This window comes from Leopardus geoffroyi, chromosome C2 (genome assembly GCF_018350155.1).
Source record: "Leopardus geoffroyi isolate Oge1 chromosome C2, O.geoffroyi_Oge1_pat1.0, whole genome shotgun sequence".
NCBI lineage: Eukaryota > Metazoa > Chordata > Mammalia > Carnivora > Felidae > Leopardus > Leopardus geoffroyi.
The window spans coordinates 72,945,095-72,972,555 of record NC_059333.1 but is presented as its reverse complement, the minus strand read 5'-3'; the positions used below and the strand labels follow the sequence as shown (position 1 = coordinate 72,972,555).

General features: G+C 36.1%; 1 protein-coding gene and 1 pseudogene across 26 annotated transcripts in view; both read left to right on the top strand.

The window, feature by feature from the left end:
- Positions 1-27,461, top strand: part of DLG1 (discs large MAGUK scaffold protein 1) — a 276,519-nt gene that overhangs the window by 98,875 nt on the left and 150,183 nt on the right. For all 26 annotated transcript variants that reach the window (XM_045502494.1, XM_045502504.1, XM_045502493.1 and 23 more), the window contains one exon: positions 17,693-17,857. In XM_045502494.1, coding sequence (XP_045358450.1) covers positions 17,693-17,857 — 165 coding nt within the window. The remainder of the gene's footprint in view (positions 1-17,692; positions 17,858-27,461) is intronic.
- LOC123575965 lies at positions 26,029-27,059 on the top strand (annotated as a pseudogene).

Here is a 27,461-nt window from a genome sequence, read left to right as displayed (position 1 = left end):
TATTTTCTTTTATTAATATGATGTATCATGTTGATTGATTTGCGAATGTTGAACCAGCCCTGCATCCCAGGAATGAATCCCAATTGATCATGGTAAATAATTCTTTTTATAAGCTGTTGAATTTGATTTGTTAGTATCTTACTGAGAATTTTTGCATCCACATTCATCAGGGATATTGGCCTGTAGTTCTCTTTTTTTACTGGGTCTCTGTCTGGTTTAGGAATCAAAGTAATACTGGCTTCATAGAATAAGTTTGGAAGTTTTCATTCCCTTTCTATTTTTTGGAATAGCTTGAGAAGGATAGGTATTATCTCTGCTTTAAATGTCTGGTAGAATTCCCCAGGGAAGCCATCTGGTCCTGGACTCCTATTTCTTGGGAGATTTTTGATAACTGATTCAATTTCTTTGCTGGTTATGGGTCTTTTCAAGCTTTCTATTTCCTCCTGATTGAGTTTTGGAAGTGTGTGGGTGTTTAGGAATTTATCCATTTCTTCCAGGTTGTCCAGTTTGTTGGCATATAATTTTTTATAGTATTCCCTGATAATTGCTTGTATTTCTGAGGGATTGGTTGTAATAATTCCATTTTCATTCATGATTTTATCTATTTGGGTTATCTCACTTTTCTTTTTGAGAAGCCTGGCTAGAGGTTTATCAATTTTGTTTATTTTTTCAAAACACCAACTCTTGGTTTCATTGATCTGCTCTACAGTTTTTTTAGATTCTATATTGTTTATTTCTGCTCTGATCTTTATTATTTCTCTTCTGCTGGGTTTGGGGTATCTTTGCTGCTCTGCTTCTATTTCCTTTAGATTTTGTATTTGGGATTTTTCTTGTTTCTTGAGATAGGCCTGGATTGCAATGTATTTTCCTCTCAGGACTGCCTTCGCTGCATCCCAAAGCGTTTGGATTGTTGTATTTTCATTTTTGTTTGTTTCCATATATTTTTAAATTTCTTCTCTAATTGCCTGGTTGACTCATTCATTCTTTAGTAGGGTGTTCTTTAACCTCCATGCTTTTGGAGGTTTTCCAGACTTTTTCCTGTGGTTGATTTCAAGCTTCATAGCATTGTGGCCCAAACGTATGCATGGTATGATCTCAATTCTTGTATACTTATGAAGGGCTGTTTTGTGACCCAGTATGTGATCTATCTTGGAGAATGTTCCATGTGCACTCAAGAAGAAAGTATATACTGTTGCTTTGGGATGCAGAGTTCTAAATATATCTGTCAAGTCCATCTGATCCAATGTATCGTTCAGGGCCCTTGTTTCTTTATTGACCATGTGTCTAGGTGATCTGTCCATTGTTGTAAGTGGGGTGTTAAAGTCCCCTGCAATTACCACATTCTTGTCAATAAGGTTGCTTATGTTTGTGAGTAATTGTTTTACATATTTGGAGGCTCCTGTATTCAGCGCATAGACATTTATAATTGTTAGTTCTTCTTGATGGGTAGACCCTGTAATTATTATATAATGCCCTTCTTCATCTCTTATTACAGCCTTTAATTTAAAGTCTAGTTTGTCTGATATAAGTATGGCTACTCCAGCTTTCTTTTGACTTCCAGTAGTATGATAGATAGTTCTCCATCCCCTCACTTTCAATCTGAAGGTGCCTCAGGTCTAAAATGAGTCTCTTGTAGACAGCAAATAGATGGGTCTTGTTTTTTTTATCCATTCTGATACCCTATGTCTTTTGGTTGGCGCATTTAGTCCATTTACATTCAGTGTTATTATAGAAAGATACGGGTTTAGAGTCATTGTGATGTCTGTAGGTTTCATGCTTGTAGAGATGTCTCTGGTACTTTGTCTCACAGGATTCCCCTTATGATCTCTTGTAGGGCTGGTTTAGTGGTGATGAATTCCTTCAGTTTTTGTTTGTTTGGGAAGACCTTTATCTCTCCTTCTATTCTAAATGACAGATTTGCTGGATAGAGGATTCTTGGCTGCATATTTTTTCTGTTGATCACATTGAAGATTTCCTGCCATTCCTTTCTGGCCTGCCAAGTTTCAGTAGAGAGAGCCATCACTAGTCTTATCAGTCTCCCTTTTTATGTTAGAGCACGTTTATCCCTAGCTGCTTTCAGAATTTTCTCTTTATCCTTGTATTTTGCCAGTTCCACTATGATATGTTGTGCAGAAGATCAGTTCAAGTTACGTCTGAAGGGAATTCTCTGTGTCTCTTGGATTTCAATGCCTTTTTCCTTCCCCAGATCAGGGAAGTTCTCAGCTATTATTTCTTCAGGTACACCTTCAGCACCTTTCCCTCTCTCTTCCTCCTCTGGAATGCCAATTATGCGTAGATTATTTCTCTTTAGTGCATCACTTCGTTCTCTAATTTTCCCCTCATACTCCTGGATTTTTTTATCTGTCTTTTTCTCAGCTTCTTCTTTTTCCATAATTTTGTCTTCTAGTTCACCTATTCTCTCCTCTGCCTCTTCAGTCCGAGCTGTGGTCATCTCCATTTTATTTTGCAGCTCATTAATAGCACTTTTGGCTGTTCCTTAGTCCCTTGATCTCTGTAGCAATAGATTCTCTGCTGTCCTTTATACTGTTTTCAAGCCCAGCGATTAATTTTATGACTATTACTCTAAATTCACTTTCTGTTATATTGTTTAAATCATTTTTGATCAGTTCGTTAGCTGTTGTTATTTCCTGGACATTTTTTTTTTTAATTTTTTTTTTCAACGTTTATTTATTTTTGGGACAGAGAGAGACAGAGCACGAACGGGGGAGGGGCAGAGAGAGAGGGAGACACAGAATCGGAAACAGGCTCCAGGCTCTGAGCCATCAGCCCAGAGCCCGACGCGGGGCTCGAACTCACACACCGTGAGATCGTGACCTGGCTGAAGTCGGACGCTTAACCGACTGCGCCACCCAGGCGCCCTCCTGGACATTTTTTTGAGGGGAATTCTTCCGTTTCATCATTTTGGATAGTCCCTGGAGTGGTGCGGAACTGCGGGGCACTTCCCCTGTGCTGTCTTGAATAACTTGCGTTGGTGGGTGAGGCCGCAGTCAGACCTGATGTCTGCCCCCAGCCTACTGCTGGGGCCACAGTCAGACTGGTGTGTACCTTCTCTTCCCCTCTCCTAGGGGTGGGATTCACTGTGGAGTGGCGTGGCCCGTCTGGGCTACTTGCACACTGCCAGGCTTGTGGTGCTGGGGATCTGGCGTATTAGCTGGGGTTGATCGGCAAGGTGTACAGGGGCGGGAGGGGCAGGTTTAGCTCACTAAACCGAAGCTCTGCTTCAGGAGGGGCTGCAGCACCGGGAGATAGTCAGACCCGCCGGAGGGATGGATCCGCGGAAGCAGTGTTGGGTGTTTGTGCGGTGCAAGCAAGTTCCCTGACAGGAACTGGTTCCCTTTGGGATTTTGGCTAGGGGATGGGTAAGGGAGATGGCGCTGGCGAGCGCCTTTGTTCCCCGCCAAGCTGCACTCTGTTGTCCAGGTCTCAACAACTCTCCCTCCCGTTGTCCTGCAGCCTTCCTGCTCTCCGAGCATTCCCACTAGTAGTGCAAGAGGGTTCCCCTTTCTCCTCATCCTTGCCAACACCTGTTGTTCCTTGTGTTGTTAATTTTAGCCATTCTGACAAGTGTGAGGTGGTATCTCATTGAGATTTGACTTGTATTTCCCTGATGAGCGGTGTTGAGCATCTTTTCATGTGTCTGTTAGCCATCTGGCTCTCTTCTTTGGAAAAGTGTCTGTTCTTGTCTTCAGCCCATTTCTTAACTAGGTTATTTGTTTTTGGGTTTAGAGTCACAGATTTTTGGATACTAACCCTTTATCAGATATGTCTCTTGCAAATATCTTCTCCCATTTTGTTGGCTGCCTTTTAGTTTTGTTGATTGTTTGCTTTGCTGTGCAGAAGCTTTTTATCTTGATGAATTCCCAGTAGTTCATGTTTGTTTGCTTTTGTTTCCATTGCCTTTGATGATGTGTCTAAAGGAAGTGGTTTGGGCTGAGGTCAGAGAGTTTGCTGCCTGTGTTCTCCTCTAGGATTTTGATGGTTTCCTGTCTCACATTTAAGTCTTTCATCCATTTTGAGTTTATTTTTGGTGTGGTGTAAGAAAGTGTTCTAGTTTCATTCTTCTGCATGTCGCTGTCCAATTTTCCCAACAGCACGGATACTCTTTTTTGCTTTGTCGAAGATTAGTTGACCATACATTGTAGGTCCATTTCTGGGTTCTCTGTTCTCTTCCATTGATCTGTGTGTCTGTTTTTGTTCCAGTGCCATACTGTCTTGATGACTTTAGCTTTGTAATGTAGCTTGAGATCCAGAATTGTGATGCCTCTAGTTTTGTTTTTCTTTTTCGGGATGACTTTGGCTATTTGGAGTCTTTTGTGGTTTCTTACAAATCTTAGTGTTGTTTATTCTAGCGCTGTGAAAAATGCTGGTGGTATTTTGATAGGGATTGCATTAAATGTGTAGATTGCTTGGGTAGTATAGACATTTTAATGATGTTTGTCCTTCCAATTCACGAGCATTGAATGCTTTTCCATTTTTTGATCTCCTCTTCAGTTTCTTTCATAAGTGTGGCATAGTTTTCAGAGTACAGATCTTTGACCTCTTTGTTAGGTTTATTCCTAGGTATCTTGTTGTTTTTGGTGCACTTGCAAATGGGATCGATTCCTTGATTTCTTTTTCTGCTCCTTTGTTTTTGGTATATAGAAATGCAACAGATTTCTGCACATTTATTTTATATCCTACAACTTTGCTGAATTAATGTATTAGTTCTAGGAGTTTTTTGGTGGAATCTTTTGGGTTTTCTACATAGGGTGTCATGTTGTCTGCAAATAGTGAAAGTTTGACTTCTTCCTTGCTGATTTGGATGCCTTTTATTTCTTTTTGTTGTCTGCTGAGGCTAAGACTTCCGGTACTATGTTAAATAGTAATGGTGAGAGTGGACATCTTTGCCTTATTCCTTACCGTAGGGGAAAGGCTTGCACTTTTTCCCCATTGAGGATGATATTAGCTGTGGGTCTTTCATATATGGGTCTTCATGATGTTGAGGTATGTTCCTTCTATCCCTGCTTTGTTAAGCGTTTTTATAAAAAATGGATGAGTGTGGGAAAATCTTTTATCTTGGCTTGTCACAATTCTTTTCTTAAAATGCTTTGAGTTAGTAATTCTATTCTTGGGCCTTAGCCTTTCTTCAGCAGTTGCTGTCAGTGGTTTCAGGGATTTTAAATTTATTTGTTTTAACTAGGTGAATAGTTGGAAGAATTGTTTACTTAGAGATATTTATCAATTCTACAAGTAATCAATTTTTGGCTAAATTGTTTCCCTTGGTTATATAGATTGGTTTCTATTCATATGGGTTGAAAGCTAAGAATTGTTTAACAATAGGCAATAGTTTAATTGTATCTAACTTTTTCATCCCAGTTCTCAGTTAATGCATGTAATAGTTAATTTTATTAATGAACTGATGAAATAGGAAAAACCATATTGTAGATGCTATCCCAAACCAGCAGTTTTTTTACTGACAACATAGCCCCACTTTAAAACAGTTTGTCTGGAGCTGGCAATAAGATGGTCTCAAAACAGCTTTTGTCATGGGCAAGAAAAATAAGCTCTAAACCAGTCTAATATTAGTGTTTATATTTAGATGATTCTTCTGTTTCTATTTCTGCGGTTTCATATTAAACCATTGTTAAGAAAAAAACCAGTAAGTGTTTTGGATGCAGTTTTGTATTGCTTTTATCTCATTGAAGATTGATAAATAGGAGAATGATGTTAATGTAATCTGGAAATCACTTTGGTCCATACTTAATTTTTCCTAAACTAGGAAATCCTGTGCCATAGGAATAGGATTATAATTTTAATTGGAGAGTAGAAAAGAAAGCCCTTGGCTCTTTTGCTACCCTGAAAGCAAGGAGTTCTTTGAACTGTATTTAAGAAAATTAAAGACAACCTGCAGCTGGGCCTTTTACCTAGCGATTCACTCCCAACCCAGCATGATTCTTTGCAGGTGATACATTCCATTGACTTTTATGCCCATCTTAAAAGTAGCCCAACTGTATTTGGGGCTTTGACCTATACTGGTCTGACACCCACTGACCCTATTTTAATTGCAGTTGACCCTTGAACAACTTGGGGGTGGTTAGAAGTGCTGTTACTCTGCACAGTTGAAAATTGTGTAACTTTTGACCCCCCCCCCATACTTAACTACTAATAGCTTACTTTTGACCTTACTGATAACATAAACAGTTTATTAACACGTTTTGTATATGTATTATATGTTGTATTCTTATAATCAAGTAAGCTAGAGAAAACTGTTAAAGAAATCTTAAGAGAAAATACAGTATTGTCCTGTATTTGTAAAAACAGAACAAAACAAAACTGTATATAAGTGGACCCATGCAGTTCAAACCTGTGTTGTTCAAGGGTCAACTGTATAGTGTTGCCAGTATTTTCAGTCCTTTGTGCTGTGGTTGTAGGCTGAGTGACAAAATTAAATGCCTATTTCTTTGTCTCTGAGGCCATTTATTTTGACCTTGAAACTTAAAAGTTTATTTTAACTCTTGAAAATAATTATTTTTAGCTGTTAAAGATCCAAAAAGTGAAAATAATGCTTTTTGAGAAGAAGTATAAAACATTTCTGCAGTTTTAAGTTAATGTATTTTATTGATTATAAGATACACTTTTTTCTAATTTTAACCTTTTCGAATTTCGGAGCAATTGTAGTTGATGCACTTCACAATTTTGTTGGGTTTTTTCTTTTAAAGGGGTACAAATAAGTGGGGTGCCTTATGATTGATGATGTATTGGATTGGATGAAATATGGTATTAGCTTGTAGATCAGTTTTAGAAGTTAAAATATCCTGGTTTTGATATTCTGGAAACCCTGTTTTTGAAAGGTCATACTATAATTTCTATGGAGTTTAGAACTGTGGTTTCCAAAAGTTCATAATATAGATTTTGGCAAAGTCTTCTAAATATTTTTTGAAATGGAGGTTTAGATCTTGTTATGAATAATAAGCTGTGAAACTACAAAATAGTTTCCTTTAAAACAAAAAATTTTAGGAGCATCTGGGTGGCTCAGTCAGTTGAGCATCTGACTTCAGGTCAGGTCATGATCTCATGATTCATGAGTTCAAGCCCTGTGTCAGGCTCTGTACTGACAGCTCAGAGCCTGGAGCCTGTTTCAGATTCTGTGTCTTCCTCTCTCTCTGCCCCTCCTCTGTTTCACACTCTGTCTCTTTCTCTCTCTCAAAAATAAGTAAACATCAAAATATTTTAAACAAAAAATTTAAATAAGAAAAATACGCCTTTTTTCTATTATTTTGTTATAGAACCAATCATTTAAAAATTGAGGTTTCTGTTCTTTATAGTCCTAATTTAACAGAGCAAAGTGGAAGTTAGGACTAGAACTATGACTACTGGATTTTACCTTTTTGCCATTTGTAATACCTTGTATCATTACATAAGAATGACTGAATTTCTTATACACAGTATTACATACACATACTTTCTCTATCCCACCTTAAAGTCTTCTGTCATTTCTATAACATATCTAAAAGTGATTATTCTAGGTCATTTTGAAACCAGTACAGCAGTTCTTGGCCCTTACTCCGCTGCCCCTCCCAAACTTACTTAAACTAATTATCCCAAATTCTTTGAGAAACTAATTAAAACTCTGAACATCTCCTCTGAAAAAAATGCTCACACTCCTTTGAAATTGTTTTTACAATTTTAAGGGGTGGTTTTAGGCAGTTATATCTGTTTTTTTGTTTTGTTTTTTTGTTTTTTGCTTTTAGCTTATTATTTAGAAATGCTAGGAAGAAAAATGTGAAGAAATGATACTGCCTTGATTTTCACTTTATAGAAATGCTTTTAAGGTTGCATCACTAAATATGATGATTGCTGGGCACCTGGGTGGCTCAGTTGACTAGGCATCTGACTCTTGATTTCCACTCAGGTCATGATCACGGTTCATGGGATCAGGTCCTGCATGGGGCTTCATGCTGGCAGCACAGAGCCTGTTTGAGATTCTCTCTCTCAAAATAAATAAACTTAAAAAATATATATGGTTGCTAGTAGATTTTTTTAATGTCTATATTAATAAGAGCTATCACCCCCACTCCATTAGGAATGAGTTTCACATTGTGGCAGATACTTAGATGTTCTTTAAGCATCCACTGAGATGATCTCATGAACTTGGTTTTTCCTTGATCTATTCATATGGTTAAAAAAAGCCATGAACCATCAATTGAACTTCCTTGTATTCTTTTTGGGCTACATTTCACTTCATGGTATTGTATTTAATTTGCTGTTTTTCCTTCCAGAACATTTTTGTCTTCATATTTGAAGTAAGATTAGTTTCTTGTTTTTTAAGGTTCTATAATCTGATTGTCTAATGAATTTGGAATCTTTTCATCGTCCTCAGGAATGCAAGAATGAGCTATTTTCTTGATAGAATTTCAATGTACTTATAATATGTTTACATTTATTGTGATCATTCATTTTTAATTTCTTTCATCTTATTTTGTATTTATCATAGTTTTCCTGCATGTATTTTAACTCTTTCCTGCCATTTCCTAATTTCTATTAGTTAAAAAATTTTTTCTTTCTTTTTTAAATTTCTTCTCTTTCCTAATGGTTTGTGAGTTCTCTTTCTATACAAGTCTTTACCATTGAATTTTAAGAAACATTTAAAATATTTATATCAACGTCTAAGTTTTATTTATCCCCATATTTATAGACACCCACAGTACCATACCCAGCACCTCTGTTTTTATTGAAATTTGGAAATTAGGTTCCAGACTGGCAGTGATTCTGTCTGTGCATTCCTCAACATACAATATTCACCTGTTTTAGAAATTCACATTAAACTGTACCACTGCTCTTAAGTTGATGTCTTATTTATTGCTTTCTTACAACAAGTCTGTTGGGAGTACGTGGAACAATGCTAGTAAAATGTATATGGTGTAAAATATTTCTTTTTAGTTTATTACTGGAAGACCAAGTATTTATAGGTTGAGAGGTAGGTAAGGAGATATTTACAAACTGACAATTATGTTTAATTCTGGTCAACATTAATTTAAGGACTTTATGCTAGTAAAATAGTGTTTTACTTCACTATTCACTATTTACTTCATTTCTTCATTTCAACAATTGTCAATTTTCTAATAGATTTGAATATCTGCATGGTTTCCATTATCAGAAAACTTTATTAAGAAACAGTTCTGGAAAATACATAACTGCAGTGAAGTAGTAACATAGTTACATTGCAAATTAAAATAGCTTTTAAGTGACAGTTGTCAGTAATTAAAATAATGTTGCCAGTATTGTTAATCAAGATTAAGAGCAATGGAAGGTTTGATACTGAAGATACCAGCTTTAAAAACATAAAAAAGAATGAGGAAATTTCTAAATGGGTACTTAGAAATGTTCTTACTACAGTCATTTTTAAATCTTCTTCCTCCTTTATGCTCTTCTCATCCCCATTTTGTAATTCTTTTCTAGTACAAGTGTTAAGTAAGTTAGACTTGGACCACTTGGCTCAGTTTTATGCATTCTTCTGTATTAGCAAACTGGTTTTATATGAAATTTTAATGTTAAACATTTTTCGGTAATTGGTTGAGATCAATCTTTAGATAATAAGAAATACAGACGAATATTACACAATGTAATGGTGGGCTGGAAGGCTACTTGGAAATACTTTCTCAAGTAATAATTGTAACTCAAGGGTCCCTGTTTTCAATCATTAGTAAAAAAATAGAATTCTCCTTTTGGTAGCTATATTTTGTTGTATTAAGCTTCTTTAAAAGGCAACTCTGAGAGGAAGAAGAGATTTTTACTGGCTAGAGATAAGAAAAGATATTTGCAGTGGATTAAAGCCAGTCAAATAGGTGTAATCCATCCATTTATAATAACATTTTATTTTAAAGTTTATATATTTTGAGAGACAGAGAGAGAGCAAGTGATAGAGGGGTGGAGAGAGAAGGAGAAAGAATTCCAAGCAGGCTCCGCACTGTCAGCGTGGAGCCTGATTGTGGGGCTCAAAATCACAAACCACAAGATCCTGACCAGAGCCGACGTCAGATGCTTAAATGACTGAGCCACCCAGGTGCCCCTGATGACATTTTAATAATAGTTTTAAAATTAATCTATTCACATACCGTAACATTCACCTCTTTAAAGTGTATAGTTTTGTGCACAAGGTTGTATAGCCATCACTACTAACTTCAGAACATTTTCATCACCGAAAAAAAAACTCTGTACCTACCAGCAGTTGGTTCCTATTTCATCCTCTCCCAGTCTTTGAAAATCACCTATCAAGTTCTATGAACTTGCCTATTCTGAACGTCTCATATAAACGGAGTTATACAGCCTATGGCTTTTTGTTTCCAGCTTTTTTCACTTAGTGTACTTTCAAAGTTTCATGTTGTAGGATATGTACATATGAATAATATTCCATTGTGTGAATATACCACATTTTGTTTATCCATTTATAAATTGATAGACATTTGGGTTGTTTCCACTTTGGGGCTGTTACGAATAATAATACTATGAATATTGGTGTACAAGTTTTTGTGTGGGTGCACCTTTTCAGTTCTCTTGGATAGTCTAGTAAGAGTGAAATTACTCGGTCACATGGTAACTCTTTTTACCTTTTGAGGAACTGCCAAACTGTTTTCTGGAATGGCTATACTATTTTATTCCTCCTCCCTCTCCCTGCCCAGCACTGAGGATTCTCATTTCTCCATATCCTCACCAAAATGTATTATATTTTCAGTCTTTTTTATTATGACCATCCTAGTAGATATGAAGTGATAACTCATTGTGGTTTTGGTTTGCATTTTTGTAATAACAAATGATGGTTGAGCTTTTTTGTGTGTGTACTTACTGGCTGTTTATGTATCTTTGGGGAAGTGTCTGTTTAAATCCTTTGCCCATTTTAAAATTGAGTTGTCTTTTTATTGTTGAGCTGTAAGGATTCATTATGTATTCAGGAGACTTATCAGATACACTATGTATTCTAGATAGTGTTACCAAAAAATGATATGCAAATATTTTCACCCATACTGTGGGTTTTCACTTTTTTGATAGTGCTCTTTGGTGAACAAAAGTTTTTCATTTATATTGAATCAAATTTACCTGTTTTTTTCCCTTTGGTTTCCTGTGATTTAGATATTGTAAGTAGGAAACATTGCCGAATCCAAGGTTATAAAGATGTATACTTATGTTTTCTTCTAGGAGTTTTATGTTTTATCTCTTATATTTAGGTCTTGATCCATTTTGAATTAGTTTTTGTACATAGTGTTAGAGGTCTTATTTAATTACTTTCCTTCCAGTTGTTTCAGCGTCATTTGTTGAAACGACTGTTCTTTCCCCCATTAAGTTCTCTTGGCACCCATGTTGACTATAAACATAGTGGTATGTTTCTCTACTTTTAATTCTGCTCCCTTGATACATGTCTATCCTTACACCAGTATCACCATCTTGACTAATATAGCTTTGTAGATTGTCTTGAAATGGGGATGCGTGGGTCCTCTACTTTGCTTTTCTGTGTAAAGATTGTTTTAACTATTCTGGGTCTTATGCAACCCCATCTGAATATTAGGATCAGCTTGTCATTTGCTGAAAAAAAGCCAAATGCCATTTTGACTAGTAGTACATTCAATAATATCTAAAAACCTCTTCATTGCTTTAAGAGGGTGATAGGGAACCAGTTTTATTTTTTTTAATCTGTCTTTAAAACTGGTAAGTTCATGTGTGAACCATACCAATAGGTAACTAAGTAGTAGGTGAAGGGAAATATTTTTTTATATATGTATACCATTTAATACATGAAAATGAAATAGTAGAATTAGATTGTTACCATTTTGCAGCCCCCAGTGAATGAATTGATTTAGGCATTGAATATCAAGGCCTGCTAACATCACAAAAAGACATAACCAGACATTATGTGCTTCCTAATAAGAGGACACAGTACCAACTGTATTCCTGCCAAAAGGATTAAACATGAGACTGATCAGGTTATTGCATTTAGCTGCCACTTTGCAGGAAATACAGAAGCCAGAGGATCACATTGAATGGTTCCATGAGTATAGAGTGATTTTTACTGGGAAACCCCAGTTTATTATTTTTTAATGTATTTTTTATTTTTAATATAATTTGTCAAATTGGCTAACATACAGTGTGTAAACTGTGCTCTTGCTTTTGGGGGTAGATTCTTGTGGTTTATCGCTTATATACAACACCTAGTGCTCATCCCAACAAGTGCCCTCCTCAATGCCCATTACCCGTTTTCCTCTCTCCCCCACCTCCCCATCCACCCTCAGTTTGTACTCTGTATTTAAGAGTCTCCTATGGTTTGCCTCCCTCCTTCTCTGTTTGTAACTGTGTTTTTTTCAAACCCTTCCCTTCCCCCATGGTCTTCTGTTAAGTTTCTCAAGATCCACATATGAGTGAAAACATGATACCTGTCTTTCTCTGACTGACTTATTTTACTTAGCATAATACCTTCCAATTCTATACACATTGCTGCAAATGGCATGATGTCATTCTTTCTCATTGCCAAGTAGTATTCCATTGTATATATCAACCACATCTTCTTTATCCATTCGTCAGTTGATGGACATTTAGACTCTTTCCATAATTTGGCTATTATTGAAAGCGCTGCTATAAACATTGGTGTACATATGCCCTATGAATCAGCACTCCTGTATGCTTGGATAAATTCCTAGTAGTGCTGTTGCTGGGTCATAGGGTAGTTCTATTTTTAATTTTTTGAGGAACCTCCACAATGTTTTCCCAAGCAGCTGTAACCAGCTTGCATTCCCACCAACAGTGCAAGAGAGTTCCTGTGTCTCCACATCCTCACCAGCATCTGTTGTTTCCTAAGTTGTTAACTTTAGCCACTCTGACTGGTGTGAGGTGGTATCTCAGTGTGGTTTTGATTTGTACTTCCCTGATAGTGAGTGATGTTGAGCATCTTTTCACATGTCTGTTGGCCATCTGGATGTCTTCTTTGGAAAAGTGTCTATTCATGTCTCTGCCCATTTCTTCACTGGATTATTTATTTTTTGGGTGTTGAGTTTGATAAGTTCTTTATAGATTTTTGGATACTAACCCTTTATCCAATATGTCATTTGCAAATATCTCCCATTCTGTCGGTTGCCTTTTAGTTTTGTTGATTGTTTCCTTTGCAGTGCAGAAGCTTTTTATTTTGATGAGGTCCCAGTAGTTCATTTTTGCTTTTAATTCCCTTGCCTTTGGAGATGTGTCGAGCAAGAAATTGCTGTGGCTGGGGTCAAAGAGATTGTTGCCTGATTTCTCCTCTAGGGTTTTGATGGTTTCCTGTCTCACGTTTAGGTCTTTCATCCATTTTATTTTTGTGTGTGACATAAGAAAGTGGTCTAGTTTCATTCTTCTGCATGTTGCTGTCTAGTTCTCCCAGCATCATTTGCTAAAGAGACGGTCTTTTTTCCATTGGATACTCTTTCCTGCTTTGTCAGAGATTAGTTGGCCATACATTTGTGGGTCCAGTTCTGAGTTCTCTGTTCCATTGGTCTATGTGTCTGTTTTTGTGCCAATACCATGCTGTCTTGATGATTACAGCTTTGTAGTAAAAGCTAAAGTCTAGGATTGTGATGCCTCCTGCTTTGGTTTTCTTTTTCAATATTACTTTGGCTATTTAAGGTCTTTTGTGGTTCCATACAAATTTTAGGATTGTTTGTTCTAGCTTGGAGAAGAATGCTGGTGCAATTTTGATTGGGGTTGCATTGAATGTGTAGATTGCTTTGGGTAGTATTGACATTTTAACAATATTTATTCTTCCAATCTGTGAGCATGGAATGTTTTTCTGTTTCTTTGTGTCTTCTTCAATTTCCTTCATAAGTTTTCTATAGTTTTCAGCATACAGATCTTTTATATCTTTGGTTAGGCTTATTCCTAGGTATTTTATGGTTCTTGGTGCAATTATAAATGGGATCAATTTCTTGATTTCTCTTTCTTTTGCTTCATTATTGATGTATAGAAATGCAACCGATTTCTGTACCTTGATTTTGTACCCTGTGACTTTGCTGAATTCTTGTATCAGTTCTAGCAGACTTTTGGTGGAATCTTTCGGGTTTTCTGTGTAGAGTATCACGTCTTCTGCAAAAAGTGAAAGTTTAACTTCTTCTTGGCCAATTTTGATGCCTTTATTTCATTTTGTTGTCTGATTGCTGATGCTAGGACTTCCAACATTATGTTAAACAACAGCGGTGAGAGCGGAAATCCCTGTTGTGTTCCTGATCTCAGGGGGAAACTTCTCAGTTTTTCCCCATTGAGGATGATATTAGCTATGGGCTCTTCATATATGACTTTTATGATGTTTAGTTATGTTCCTTCTATCCCAACTTTCTTGAGGGTTTTTATTAAGAAGGGATGCTGTATTTTGTCAAATGCTTTTTTTACATCTATTGATGGGATCATATGATCCCGTCATATGATCTTTTGATCATATGATCATATGATCTTTTAACTTTGTTAAAGTATATTTATAACTTCAGCCTCACATTGATGTATCACATTGATTGGTTTGCGAATATCGACCCAGCCCTACAGCCCAGGAATGAATCCCACTTGATCATGGTGAATAATTATTTTAATATGTTGTTGAATTCAATTTGCTAGTATCTTATTGAGAATTTTTGCATCCATGTTCATCAGGGATATTGACCTGTAATTCTTCTTTTTTTGTGGGGTCTCTGTGTGGTTTGGGAATCAAGGTAATGCTGGCTTCATAGAATAAGTCAGGAAGTTTTCCTTCCATTTCTATTTTTTGGAACAGCTTGAGAAGGATAGGTATTAACTCTGCTTTAAATGTCTGGCAGAATTCCCCTGGGAAGCCATCCAGTCCAGGACTCTTGTTTGTTGGGAGATTTTTGGTAACTGATTCAATTTCTTCACTAGTGATAGGTCTGTTTAAATTTTCTGTTTCTTCCCTTTTGAGTTTTGATAGTGTGTACGTGTCTAGGAAAGTGTCCATTTCTTCCAGGTTGTCCAGTTTGTTGGCATGTAATTTTTCATAGTATTCTCTGATAATTGCTTGTATTTCTGAGGGACTGGTGTAATAATTCCATTTTCATTCATGATTTTGTCTATTTGGGTCCTCTCTCTTTTCTTTTTGAGAAGTCTGGCTAGGGGGTTATCAATTTTGTTTATTTTTTTTGAAAAACCAGCTCTTTGTTTCATTGATCTGTATGGGGTTTTTTGGTGTTTTTTTTTTTTTTTTATTCAATTTCTTCTTTAATTGCCTGTTGACTCATTCATTCTTTAGTAAGATGTTCTTTAACCTCCATGTATTTAGAGGTCTCCCAAACTTTTTCCTGTGGTTGATTTCAAGTTTCATAGCATTGTGATCTGAAAATGTGCATGGTATCATCTCAGTATATACACACATTCACAGACATACACACAGAGACATATACACATGAAGATATATATATATGTATATATATATATACACACACATATACACATTGCATATGCATATACATACGATTATATATACATACACATACATAAGTGTAGAATTGCTTTGCTTTAAAATGTTCATACTGTGTTTGTTAGCTTAAAACATGCTTTTCTCATTCATTAATCCATGTCTTCAGCTTTTCCTATTAAAATAAGTAGGTTTTTACCCATTTTAATATCTACATAATTTTTGTAGAATGACTGTACCAATATTTATTTACCTTTTATTGTTGTATTGATAAGAGGCTTGTTTCCAATTTTTCTTCATTCCAAACTATACTGTAGTGAACATCTTTCTGCATGTACTCTCTCCCCAGTACCTATTAAGTTTTGGAGTACCCGTAAAGTATGAAAAGATGATTATGAGGGAGAGCCTGGGGAGAAGGAAAAAAAAGAGAAGATGATAATCAAGTTTCCTTCCATATAATTGTATCTCCTATTAAGATATAGAAGTACTTAGATTTCGTTTCTGCCCAATTGAACATTTAAACTGTGTTGGGGTGCCTGGGTGGCTCAGTCAGTTAAGCGTCTGACTTTGGCTCAGGTCATGATCTTGCAGGTTGTGAGTTCGAGCCCTGCATTGGGCTCTGTGCTGACTGACAGCTGAGAGCCTGGACCTGCTTCAGATTCTATGTCTCCTTTTCTCTCTGCCCTCCCCCCCCCCCCCCATTCTCTCTCTGTCTGTCAAAAATAAATAAATGTTAAAAAAATTTAAACACTGTTAAAATACGTTAAACTTTGTTAAAGTATATTTATAACTTCAGCCTTACTCAGGATAAAGTTAGAGAATTCTTTTCACTGGTTTTGAAAATAATTTGAGGTTTACATGTAAAAACATTTCTTTTATCATGTTAAATGAACTGGCAAATATTGATGTGAATCTGATTGTTTTCCATGTAATTACCATTTCATAGAAGGATGTTATTTAAAGTGGTGATGTTGGAGGTTGTGCAATAACTTTCAGCAGTCAAATTCATAGTTAAAGGGATTTTTTATATATTTTACAATGCACATGTTTGTGATTCACTGGTGTTATATCTAAGATTAGTTTCTAGAAGTGGAATTACCGCTTGTACCGCTTGTTGAAAAGATGGTCTTTTCCCTATTGAATAGTCTTGGCACCCTTGTTGAAAATAATTTGATCATTTATGTGAAGGTTTATTTCTGGACTTTTATTCTGTTCCATTGGTCTGTACATTTGTATTTATGCCAGTACCAAACTGTTTTGAATACTGTAGCTTCATAGTAAGTTTTGAAATGAGGAAGTGTGAGTCCTCCAGCTTTATTCTTTTTCATGATTATTTTGGCAGTTCAGGTTCCTTGAGATTCCACATGAATTTTAGAATGGGTTTTTCTCTTTCTGCAAAAAAATGTCATTGGGATTTTGACAGAGATTGTAAATTGCTTTGGGTAATATTGACATCTTAATAATACTAAGTCTTCCAATCTATAAACACAGGATGTGTTTCCATTTTTTTTCTGTCATCTTTAATTTCTTTCAGCAGTATTTTATAGTTTTCATTGTACAAGTAAAGTTTATTCCCAAGTATTGTATTCTTTTTGATGCTATTGTAAATGGAACTGTTTTTGTAATTTTCTTTTTAGATTATATATAGAAACGCAACTGAATTTTGTGTTGACTTTGTATCCAGCTACTTTGCTGAATTCATTAGCTCTAACAGCTTTTTTGCTGAGTCTTTAGGGTTTTCTACATATAACATTATATCATCTGCAGACAGAGATCATTTTACTTCTTCCTTTCCAATTTGGGTGCCTTTTATTTTTTTTTCTTGCCTAATTGCTCTGGGTGCAACTTCCAGTACTGTGATGAATTGAGGTGGTAAATTTGACCTAAATTAATCACAGTTTACCATCCCATGTTTTCCCCTGGTAGTTGCAAGCCTTCAACAGATTGCAGAGTTCCAGAATAGTTATATCAGACAGTTTCTGCATGTGTAATTGTTGTCTAAGTGGAAAGACAAATTCTTTGTGCTTTCTATTCACCCATCTTCCCAGAATCTGAATTATTTTTAATCAAATAATTTTATTAAAATTTGGAATGACTTTAAAATGGAGGCCTATTTCTCTCAGACTTTCTGCATTAAACCATACAGTACACTTTTCATGCAGTTAAATATTATTGAGTATTTGGTTAGTTATGAAACCATGATTCAAACTGAACTCACTTTGCCTTTCAGGGCTTTTTCATATTTAATAATTTTTCTTACAGAAATACCGGTATCAGGATGAAGATACACCTCCTCAAGAGCACATATCCCCACAAATCACTAATGAGGTGATAGGTCCGGAATTAGTTCATGTCTCAGAGAAGAACCTGTCAGAAATTGAGAATGTCCATGGATTTGTTTCCCATTCTCATATTTCACCAATAAAGGTAAAATGATGACTTTATTTTGTTGCTATGAATTATATATTACTTTTGTTACTTGTATAGCTCATGCTCAGAAAGAACTATTCTTTAATGTAGAATTTTTACCTCTTATTTCTGGTTTCTTAGTTATAAGAATTTTATAATATTTATTAGCATTCTAAAAACACTTTTAAAGATATATTTTATTAAAAGAATTTATTCAGTGATTCTAAGCCTAAAAATTCCCACAAAGGAAATAACTTATGTTTCAAATATTACACATTGGAATATTTTAAAAATTTGTTTTAAATGTTAGTACTTATGGACAAAGAGCATTAATACTGGCATTAACTCCCCTCAGATATAACCACAATCCTGGTTTCTTATAAAGCTCTACCACACATTTAGATTTCTAATCAATATATTGTTTATTTTGCCAATCTTAAATTTTATATAAGTATATGCTACTTATATACTTACATATGAGTATATAATCTCAACTTGACTTCTTTTGCTCAATATTATATTCCTAAGATTATTTTTACTGCTCTAGAGTTTTCTTTTATTAACATGCTATAAAAAATGTAGGTTATGTATAAATATCTTCGTGGGTAACACCAGATTATTTTCCAAGTGGTTGTATACTTTACCTTTTCAGCAGCAATATTTGAGTTTTAAATGATCCATAGTCTCATCAATGCGTGGTGTTATTATTTTTGCCATATTTTGGGCTTGGAATAGTATCTCATTGTGACTTTAATGTTCATTTCCCTGTTTGATAATAAGGTTGAAAATATCGGTCATTTAGGTTTTCTCTTCTGTGATACATAAACTCTCAAGATTTTTGCTTATTTATATGGTCTTGGGTTGTCCTTTTTACTGATTTGTATAAGTTCTTTATATATTCTGGATACTAATCATTTGTTGATTGTATGTATTGTGAATAAGGATAATTTTTTTCCTAGTAAAAATCTTCTGTTTTATAATTTTCTTTGAAGGATGATTTTGTATTACTGGTTAAAAATTTTAATCGTTGTAGTATCATTTAGATTTTCTATTGATAGTTTTGCTAGGTTATTTTTTTCTAGGAATTTATCCATTTGATATTTATTTCAAAATATTATTAATATCCTGTGAGGTTTTTTTTTGTCTATAGCATATTTAAGTGTGGCCCCTTTTTCATTCCTAGTAATTACTTGTGCCTTGTTTTGTTTTTTTCCCCCTTGATCATTCTTGCCAAAAGATGGTCTTGTCAAAGATTCATCTCTTTTTAAAAAATCTTGTGTTCTTGGGGCACCTGGGTGGCTCAGTCGGTTAAGCCTCTGACTTCAGCTCAGGTCATGGTCTCACAGTTTGTGCATTCTAGCCCCACATTGGGCTCCTGTGCTGAGAGCTGCTTCAGATTCTGTGTCTCCTTCTCACTCTCTGCCCCTCCCCCACCTCTTAAAAACAAAATAAACATTAAAAAAATCTTTTTAAATCTTGTATTCTTCCCCCATGTGCTGCTATCCCCACCCTCCTTGTTTTCACACACACATATACCTACATAATATACACGTTCATGTACATCTATAAATATAAATGTGTGGATAGCCTGCATATAAATTACAGATTTTGTTTGGTAAGGAGCAGTCTGATCTTCCCTTGGGAGACTAAATGAGAGATACAAAGAAGAAAAAATCGGTTGGCTATTAGTGACATAGACAATTCTCCTTTTATCTTTTCCCCTTTCTCCTCTTACCATGATTATTTTTTTCTCTTCTGCTTTCTTTGGGTTTATTTTTTTCTCCCTAGTTTCTTAAGTTGGTTGCTTATTGTTAATAGTATCAGTATTTGAGTTTGTAAATTTTCCTTTAAATATCACTTTAGCTGTATCCCACAAGTTTTAACATGTATTTTTTTTTTTATTATTCTAACATTTCCTTTATTTATTTATTTACTTACTTACTTACTTACTTACTTATTTTTGCCCCATGAATTATTTAGAGGTATGTTGCTTAATTTTTAAACATACTGATACAGTCAGGGTGGTCCAAAAATCCAGAAGGGGGTTCCTTCAGGACCAGCCAAAAGGGTACTTGGCTTTGTGCAGGATAAAAATCAAACAGGAGCTGGAGAAAGTGAAAGCAGAGTTTACTGAGTAGCATAAGTGACAGGTAAAGAATAGTAGGTGGAATGTCTGTGAGACTCCGAAAGGAAAGGAGAATGAGTGTCTTTGTTGCTTGGGGCCTGGGGTTTATATTGTAAAGGGGTCCAGGATATGTGTTCCTTCAGGAATCCAGCAGAGGGTCTAATCAGAGGCAAATGTCAGGTGAGTAATAAGTGTTGTTTTATAAATCATCAAAGGTAGAGGGTATTGATGCTAGCTAGTGTCAGCCAAGGCTTTTTAACAGCTAACATCCTGGAACATGTTTGGGATCTGACTCTTCTTAGGTGTTATCAGGTGTTTGGGGGGCCTAGGACAAAACCCAGAGAATGGTGAACTTTCTTGTTTCCTCCTTGGAGTGGGAACTTAGTGTCTCTGGTTTTTACTCAGGTGCAAAATATCGAACACGAGTAAATGGGGGCTCCAGTAGAAAAACAGCAGAAATGGAACCTTTCTAAAATGTAGTTCCTTCAGCTTCTCTATCTCAATAGGGATTTATTCCTTTCATATCTTACATTAGGTTATATTTTGTCATGTCCAATTTCTATTTGTTTCTCTTCCTTTAATGGTTATCCTAGAAATTTTAATACACATTTTTAACTTACAAAAATCTCAAGTCAAGAAATCTCTTCTATCCTCATTCTGAATAACATAACTTTAGAACACTTGAATTGGAAGCACTGTGTCCTGCTTTATATGCTGTTCTTGTCAGTCTGTGCCTAGTTTCTGTTGCCTGAATTAATATAACCTATTACTTTAGTCAAAAAATTCTCCCAGGTAGGTATAATTCTTTGTTTCTGATATTTTGAATATCTGGTCATTCTGATTGTTATAAACTATGCAAAGCCAGTTTGCACACACTCAACTCCTCAGTCTTGGTAAGTGTTTTGGTAGTTACTTCTGTATATATGCAGATTCTGACAGAGGCATGGGCAGTGAGCGTCCCACCCCCTTTTTAAAAGTTAAATATAAACAAACTGATGAACATTAAAGAATACGTGGAAAGCCCTCACAGTTGACCCTGGGCATTGCTAAACTAAATATGAGATTGAGGATTGAGTGCACCTATAGCTAGTAGAGGATCTAGCAGAAGTGAACTTTCTCATTGACTATTGTGTAAATTTTTGAAAACTTTTAAATAAAGTTGATTATATGATTTTGGAAAAATATCACCTGCTAGAATATTAGTTTTGATTATTAAATAATACACATTTAACATTTATTAAACATCTATGCTAGTAACTGTTAGATTTCAGTGATTAGTACTTTTTATGGAGAGATATAACAATATGTAACATGAGAAAATAAAGAGAAAAACTAAATTTTTGGAGGTGTCTGAAAAAAGAAAATTGACTTTTGGATAAAGTGTTGAAGGGTGTGCACAAGATGCCAATTCAGAGGAGAAGGCAGTTACTGGGGAAAATAAGTACAGTAGCAGGGTGATAATCAGGGTAAAAATACAGGAAGGTTCATGATACTGTAGCTTAGGGAACTTATTCGGAAATAAGTGTAAGGTGTGAAGGGCCTCAATCCTGAGCTGATGAGTGGCCTTATGAGGGGTTTGCCACCATAAAATGTGCTATGAAATAATCTATTAGGTTCTTGCAGTGCTGGTGCTGATTCTTATTACTGAAATAATGAATGAAATAAGATAGTGATTGAAAGTTACTTTATTCAGGCCTTATTTAACCTGAAGGTGATTATGATTTAAGACTCTGAAAGGGAAACTTTCTTGCCAGCCCTGGGCAGTATGAAGGAAGAAATTGTCAGTATAATGGTGAAAATGGAAGAAAAAGACATAGTGGATAAATTTTTGTGGTGTATAAGAATCTTTTTAAAAAGCTTACATTTTAAACAGTTATAAATATAATAGTATATCATAATAAGAACAGTGTCAAGATTCCTAAAACAGAAAATGAGCTGAGAATTAGGAAAAATGGTAAACAGTAAATTGAATAAATAAAAGTCCAGCCTGTTTCAAAATATATTTAAGTCGGGATGAAGTGACAAGGAAGGCAGTAGGTACATGGAGGCAGCTTGGTATGGGATGTTGCATTGATCATTGAGGGAATTATATTTGGCTTTGTTGTCAATGACCAGGAAACTTATGTTCAAATCAATATGTGCAAAAGTAAACATAGTTAAGCAGGACTTGAAATTGAAGATAGAACAGTGTGTTAACAGGTAATTATTTTAAATAAGTATATCTCCTAGCCTGGATACATTTCATCCAGTAGTACTGAGAACAGTATCAAATGAAATCACTAGCAGTAGTTGGTAGTTTTTCAAATGTGAGAAGTGAGGGTAACAGAAAAGATAGTCATAAGCAAATATACGCCTATTAAACTAGTACAGGAATAGAGTCTTTCCCATTTTGAGTATATTATGCATATCTTTTGAAATGAGTTTTGTTTTCACATCTCTGGAATATATTAAAATGTTGTTGAATTTTATCTTCTCTTTTTTGGATGGCCCTGATGCATTAAGGTAAGCTTATGGTTTGCATACAGTTTGACCACAAGATGGTGCTCAGACAGAAGGTATTGGTATATGATCAGAGTTTTTCTAAGCAAATAACCCATCTGTGTCATCAGTCTTCTCAGCTTAGTCTTGTCCTAGAAGAAAACATAGGCAGTAATCTCCTTGACGTAGGTCTCAGTGATGATTTTTTGAAAATGACACCATTAGCAAAAGAAACAAAAGCAAAAATAAACTAAATGGGATTACATCAAGCTAAAAAGCTTTCTGCTCAGCAAAGGAAGCCATGCCACCAAGTTGAAAAGGCATACTACTGAATGGGAGAAAATAATGGCAAATCATGGATAATTAATGGATAAGGAGCCACATCCAAAATACATAAGGAACTCCTACAACTCAATAGCAAAAAAAAAAAAAAAAAAAAAAAATCTGATTAAAAAATGCCAGAAGATCTGAATATTCATTTTTTCCAAAGAAGACCTCGGATAGCCAACAGGTACATGAAAACATAGATACCCAACATCATTAATCATCAGGGAAATGCAAGTCAAAACCACAGTGAGATATTACCTCACACCTTTTAGAATAACTGTTAACAAAAGGACAAGAAATAATAAATGTTGGCAAGAAACCCTCATGTACTGTTGGTGGGAATGCAAATTGGTGAAACCATTATAGAAAATAGTATGGAAGTTCGTCAGAAAATTAAAAATAAAACTACCATACGATTCAGCAGATCTGCTTCTGTGTATTTATTTGAAGAAAATGAAAACACTAATTCAAAAAGATACATGCACCCCCATGTTCATTGCAGCATTATTTATAGTAGCCAAGATATGGAAACAACCTAAGTATCCATCAGTGGAAGAATGGTTGAAGAAAACATTGTACATGTGGTCAAAGAGAATGAAATTTTGCCTTTTGTGACAACATGGTTTGACTTTGAGGGCACTATGCTAATAAGTCAGAGAAAGACAAATACCAGTGATCTTTGTTATAATATGGACAAAAGATTGGTGGCTATAAGACACAGGGAAATGGGAGAAGTAGGTGAACTGTGTGTTTTTTGTTTTGTTTAAAAAATTATTTAAAGTCTTCTCTTAGTACAGTTGTACATTTTGAAATTTAATAGGCCAGATCATAAAGATAAAAGTGTAAGGAAAATACCTATTATGTTGCATTTACACTATATTAGCTTTGCAGTTACTTAGTAATTTATTTATTTATTTATTTATTTATTTATTTATTTATTTATTTAGTGTTTTAGAGTTTTAATATTGTTTTTCCTCTCAACCTCTTACATTTTTTACTGAGATTATTTAATCCTTGCCTTTGTTTCTATACCTGAAGACTTGTGAGTTTATTTTTTGAACTTGGAATGGTGAGCAAATTGAGGGCCTACTTATTCTGTATATATTTCTGAATGGTCCTTACTTTCATTTCATGTTATGAAATAAATTTCTCACAGTCATAAGTTTTTCAAAATCGTATTTTAGGTTATGTAATAATCCGCTAAGTGGATATATTCAGTTTACTTAAGCTTTATTGTTTAGAGTTCTATTATAGTTAATATTATCATCATTTTTTGACTAAAAGAAAACTGTACAGGAAAAAAAATGTTAAAATCATATTTAAATGTTAATAGTTAAATTCAGTGACTTTGACATTGTGTATTTTTTTAATTCATTATTTTAAATAGACTTTCCAAGTTCCCTAATGATTGCTTAAATTTTGTTTTTTTTAATTTTTTTTTTTCAACGTTTATTTATTTTTGGGACAGAGAGAGACAGAGCATGAACGGGGGAGGGGCAGAGAGAGAGGGAGACACAGAATCAGAAACAGGCCCCAGGCTCTGAGCCATCAGCCCAGAGCCTGACGCAGGGCTCCAACTCACGGACTGCGAGATCGTGACCTGGCTGAAGTTCGGACGCTTAACCGACTGCGCCACCCAGGCACCCCGCTTAAATTTTGTTTTAATGGAATAGAGTTTTTTCAACTCTGCTATATGAGTAGGGCTATTCTAAAGCAGAAATCAGTGAGGAATTGGTCACCTTTGATCTCCCAATCAAATCCTATGAAATCAGTTGTGATTTAGGTACACATAGGTTTTGTATGCATGTATTGACTACTGGGCAATGGATGAGATGATCCTAGATTTTTGTAGCTTAGATAACAGGTCAGTTTCATAAAGAAGCCCTTCCAAATCTGATAGTTGCTTTGTTAATATCAATGGATTTGAAAATCCATGCATTGAAAAGTACTTTTCCCAGTACTTAGAGGATATATGAGATGGAATGCATGACCTATCAGCTTGAGATTATTTTTCAGCTGTTTGGCTCCCTAGGATAGGAATTCTATGTACACAAATGGCTTACTGTTCATTGTCTGTATTATAATTGTTTGCACTGTAAGTAGGAAATTTGCATTAAGCATTTGTGTACAAAATCCTATCCAGCGGCGCCTGGGTGGCTCAGTCAGTTAAGCGTCCAACTCTTGATTTTGCCTCAGGTCATGATTTCATGTTTCATGAGTTCAAGCCACTCATCGGCCTTTGTGCTGACAGTGCAGAGCCTGCTTGGGATTCATTCTCTCTCTCTCTCTCTCTCTCTCTCTACCTCTCTTACCTCTTTCTACCTCTCCCGTGTTCTTGCATGAGTGCACGTGTTTTCTTTCTCTCTCAAAATAAATAAACTTAAAAAAAAATCCTTATCCATGCCAATCCAGAATAACAGAATCTACATCAATTCTAGTGCTTCCCTCCCCATCTCAGGTTTTTATCAGACCTGGATCATCATGGCACATAATTTAGGGCCAAACCAATTACTGGAGCATTCGTTGAAATCATACTAACTAGTTGTTAATTAAGTACCTGGTCAATATTACTGCTATTTTTTTGTTATTTTTCTGGTTTTTTTCTTAAGGAAGTTTTACTTTTTTCCTACACTTAGTTCTCTGTTTACTCTTAGTGTTTTCCTCTCTTCCCCTACCCCCAAATGGTTAGAACCATTCTGTCTAGGGCCACAAAATTGCCAGCTACTATCTGCAGAGTCCTTGGGAAGAAGACCAAACTTTGTGCTGTAATCTCTATCACAAAGCATCTTAAGTCTCAAAAGTCCCACATGACTCTCAACCCTTATTGGGCATGTATCTGTATTTTTGGAGATGGAATTGTAGAGTATTAGTCTCTTTGCTTGCTGAATTAGGGTTTGCAATGGATCTGGAGGTTATAGTTTGCCAATACTACTTTCCATTAGGCTGCATTTGTTGGTGCTGGTAAGCACACAGTAAGCAAGATTTTGTCAGTCCACATCTGAAAAAGTGTATGGCTGAGGTTAGGACTTGTGATGAGTTTATAGCAACCTAAAAATTAAATTAGTCTATCATTAGTATATTGTCAAGCAGTACTTTTATTCATATATTGTTTTTAAATGACCACATATTACATACTAATATAGCAGTGTTAGAAGGACAGACTTAGGAGCCTGTGGTTCTCAAACTTCAGGTTGCTTAAAAGTCACTTAGGGGGCTTTTGGAGCCTCGGTCTCTTGCCTCATATTTACTGGTTGTAAGAATGGGTGTTGTGTCAGTGACACAGGCCGGGAAGCTGAGGTTCACAGAAGTACAGCAGCTGGCCCAGGATTGGTCAAATGAATTAGGGCAAAAGTAGAACTAGACATGAGGAAACTGAGGCTCAGAGAGGTTAAGTGACTTGGCCGAGGTCAAACAGCTAGTAAGTGGTGGAGCCAGGATTCAAACCCAGGTCTGTCTGATTCCCACAAGGAAGAGCTATTTCCCTGCTACCTTCTACTCCATCCCATCACCTAATCAAACTAACCGAATAACTAAAACCAAATACATCTGAAAGCTGGATTCACCTGGCCCTTTACCTCAGTCTAGGAGCCATATCCACCTTGTTTCCCTCACTCCCTCACTCTTCCCCTGTGTGACTGAGACACTGTGGTTTAATCTGGATTGACCCTGCGTGGAGGAGACAGAGCTGCAGCAGCAAGAACAACAGCATCAGGCCTGGCTCCAGAGCATTGCAGAGAAAGACAATCTGGTACCTATCAGCAAGCCGGCCTCAGAGCACTATGACGACGAGGAAGAGGAGGATGAAGATAAGGAGGGTAGTGAAGAGGACTCAGAGGTTGATGAGGACATGCAGGACATGGATGAGATGAATAACTACAATGAGTCACCTGATGATGGAGAGGTCAGTGAGGTGGACATAGAAGGCAATGAACAGGATCAGGACCAGTGGATGATCTAGGTAGACCAGGCAGGGTGGCCTCAGGGAAATTCCAGGCCATGCCAATTTACCCTGCACCCCCTGCAGAACCAGCTGATTGCCCCAGTGCCTGAAAGCTCACCCTTGGGTATCTCTTCAGCTGCTGCCAAGAACTGGTTGGTCTCCTTGGCCCCTCCTAGACCATCACTTTGCCCTTGAATCTCCAGAGCCTGAGCCCACCCCACCTTTCTGCCCATTACCTCACCCCTCGGTTGCCGAGTATAGTCTCTTTCTAACTCCCATTAATAAAGACACAGGATTGATTTAAAAAAAAAAAAAAGTCACTTTAGGGGGCTTTTTTAAAATGAAAATTTCCATATCCCTCTTACCCCAAAAAATTCTGGTGGGGAGGGGATACCAGTCGGCATTTTTAACCAGCATCCTAGGTGATTCTGAGGTGGACTACTCTGTTGAGAAAGAGACCTGGTGGGGCGCCTGGGTGGCTCAGTCTGTTGAGTGTCCGACTTTGGCTCAGGTCATGATCTCACTGTGCGTGAGTTCAAGCCCCGCGTCGGGCTCCGTGCTGACAGCTCAGAGCCTGCTTCAGATTCTGTGTCTCCCTCTCTCTCTGCCCCTCCCCTGCTCATGCTCTGTCTGTCTCTCTGTCAAAGATAAATAAACATTAAAAAAAAAAAAATTAAAAAAAGAAAGAAAGAGACCTAGTATTATATGTTAGAAAATGACTATTTAGGGTCACCTGGGTAGCTCAGTCAGTT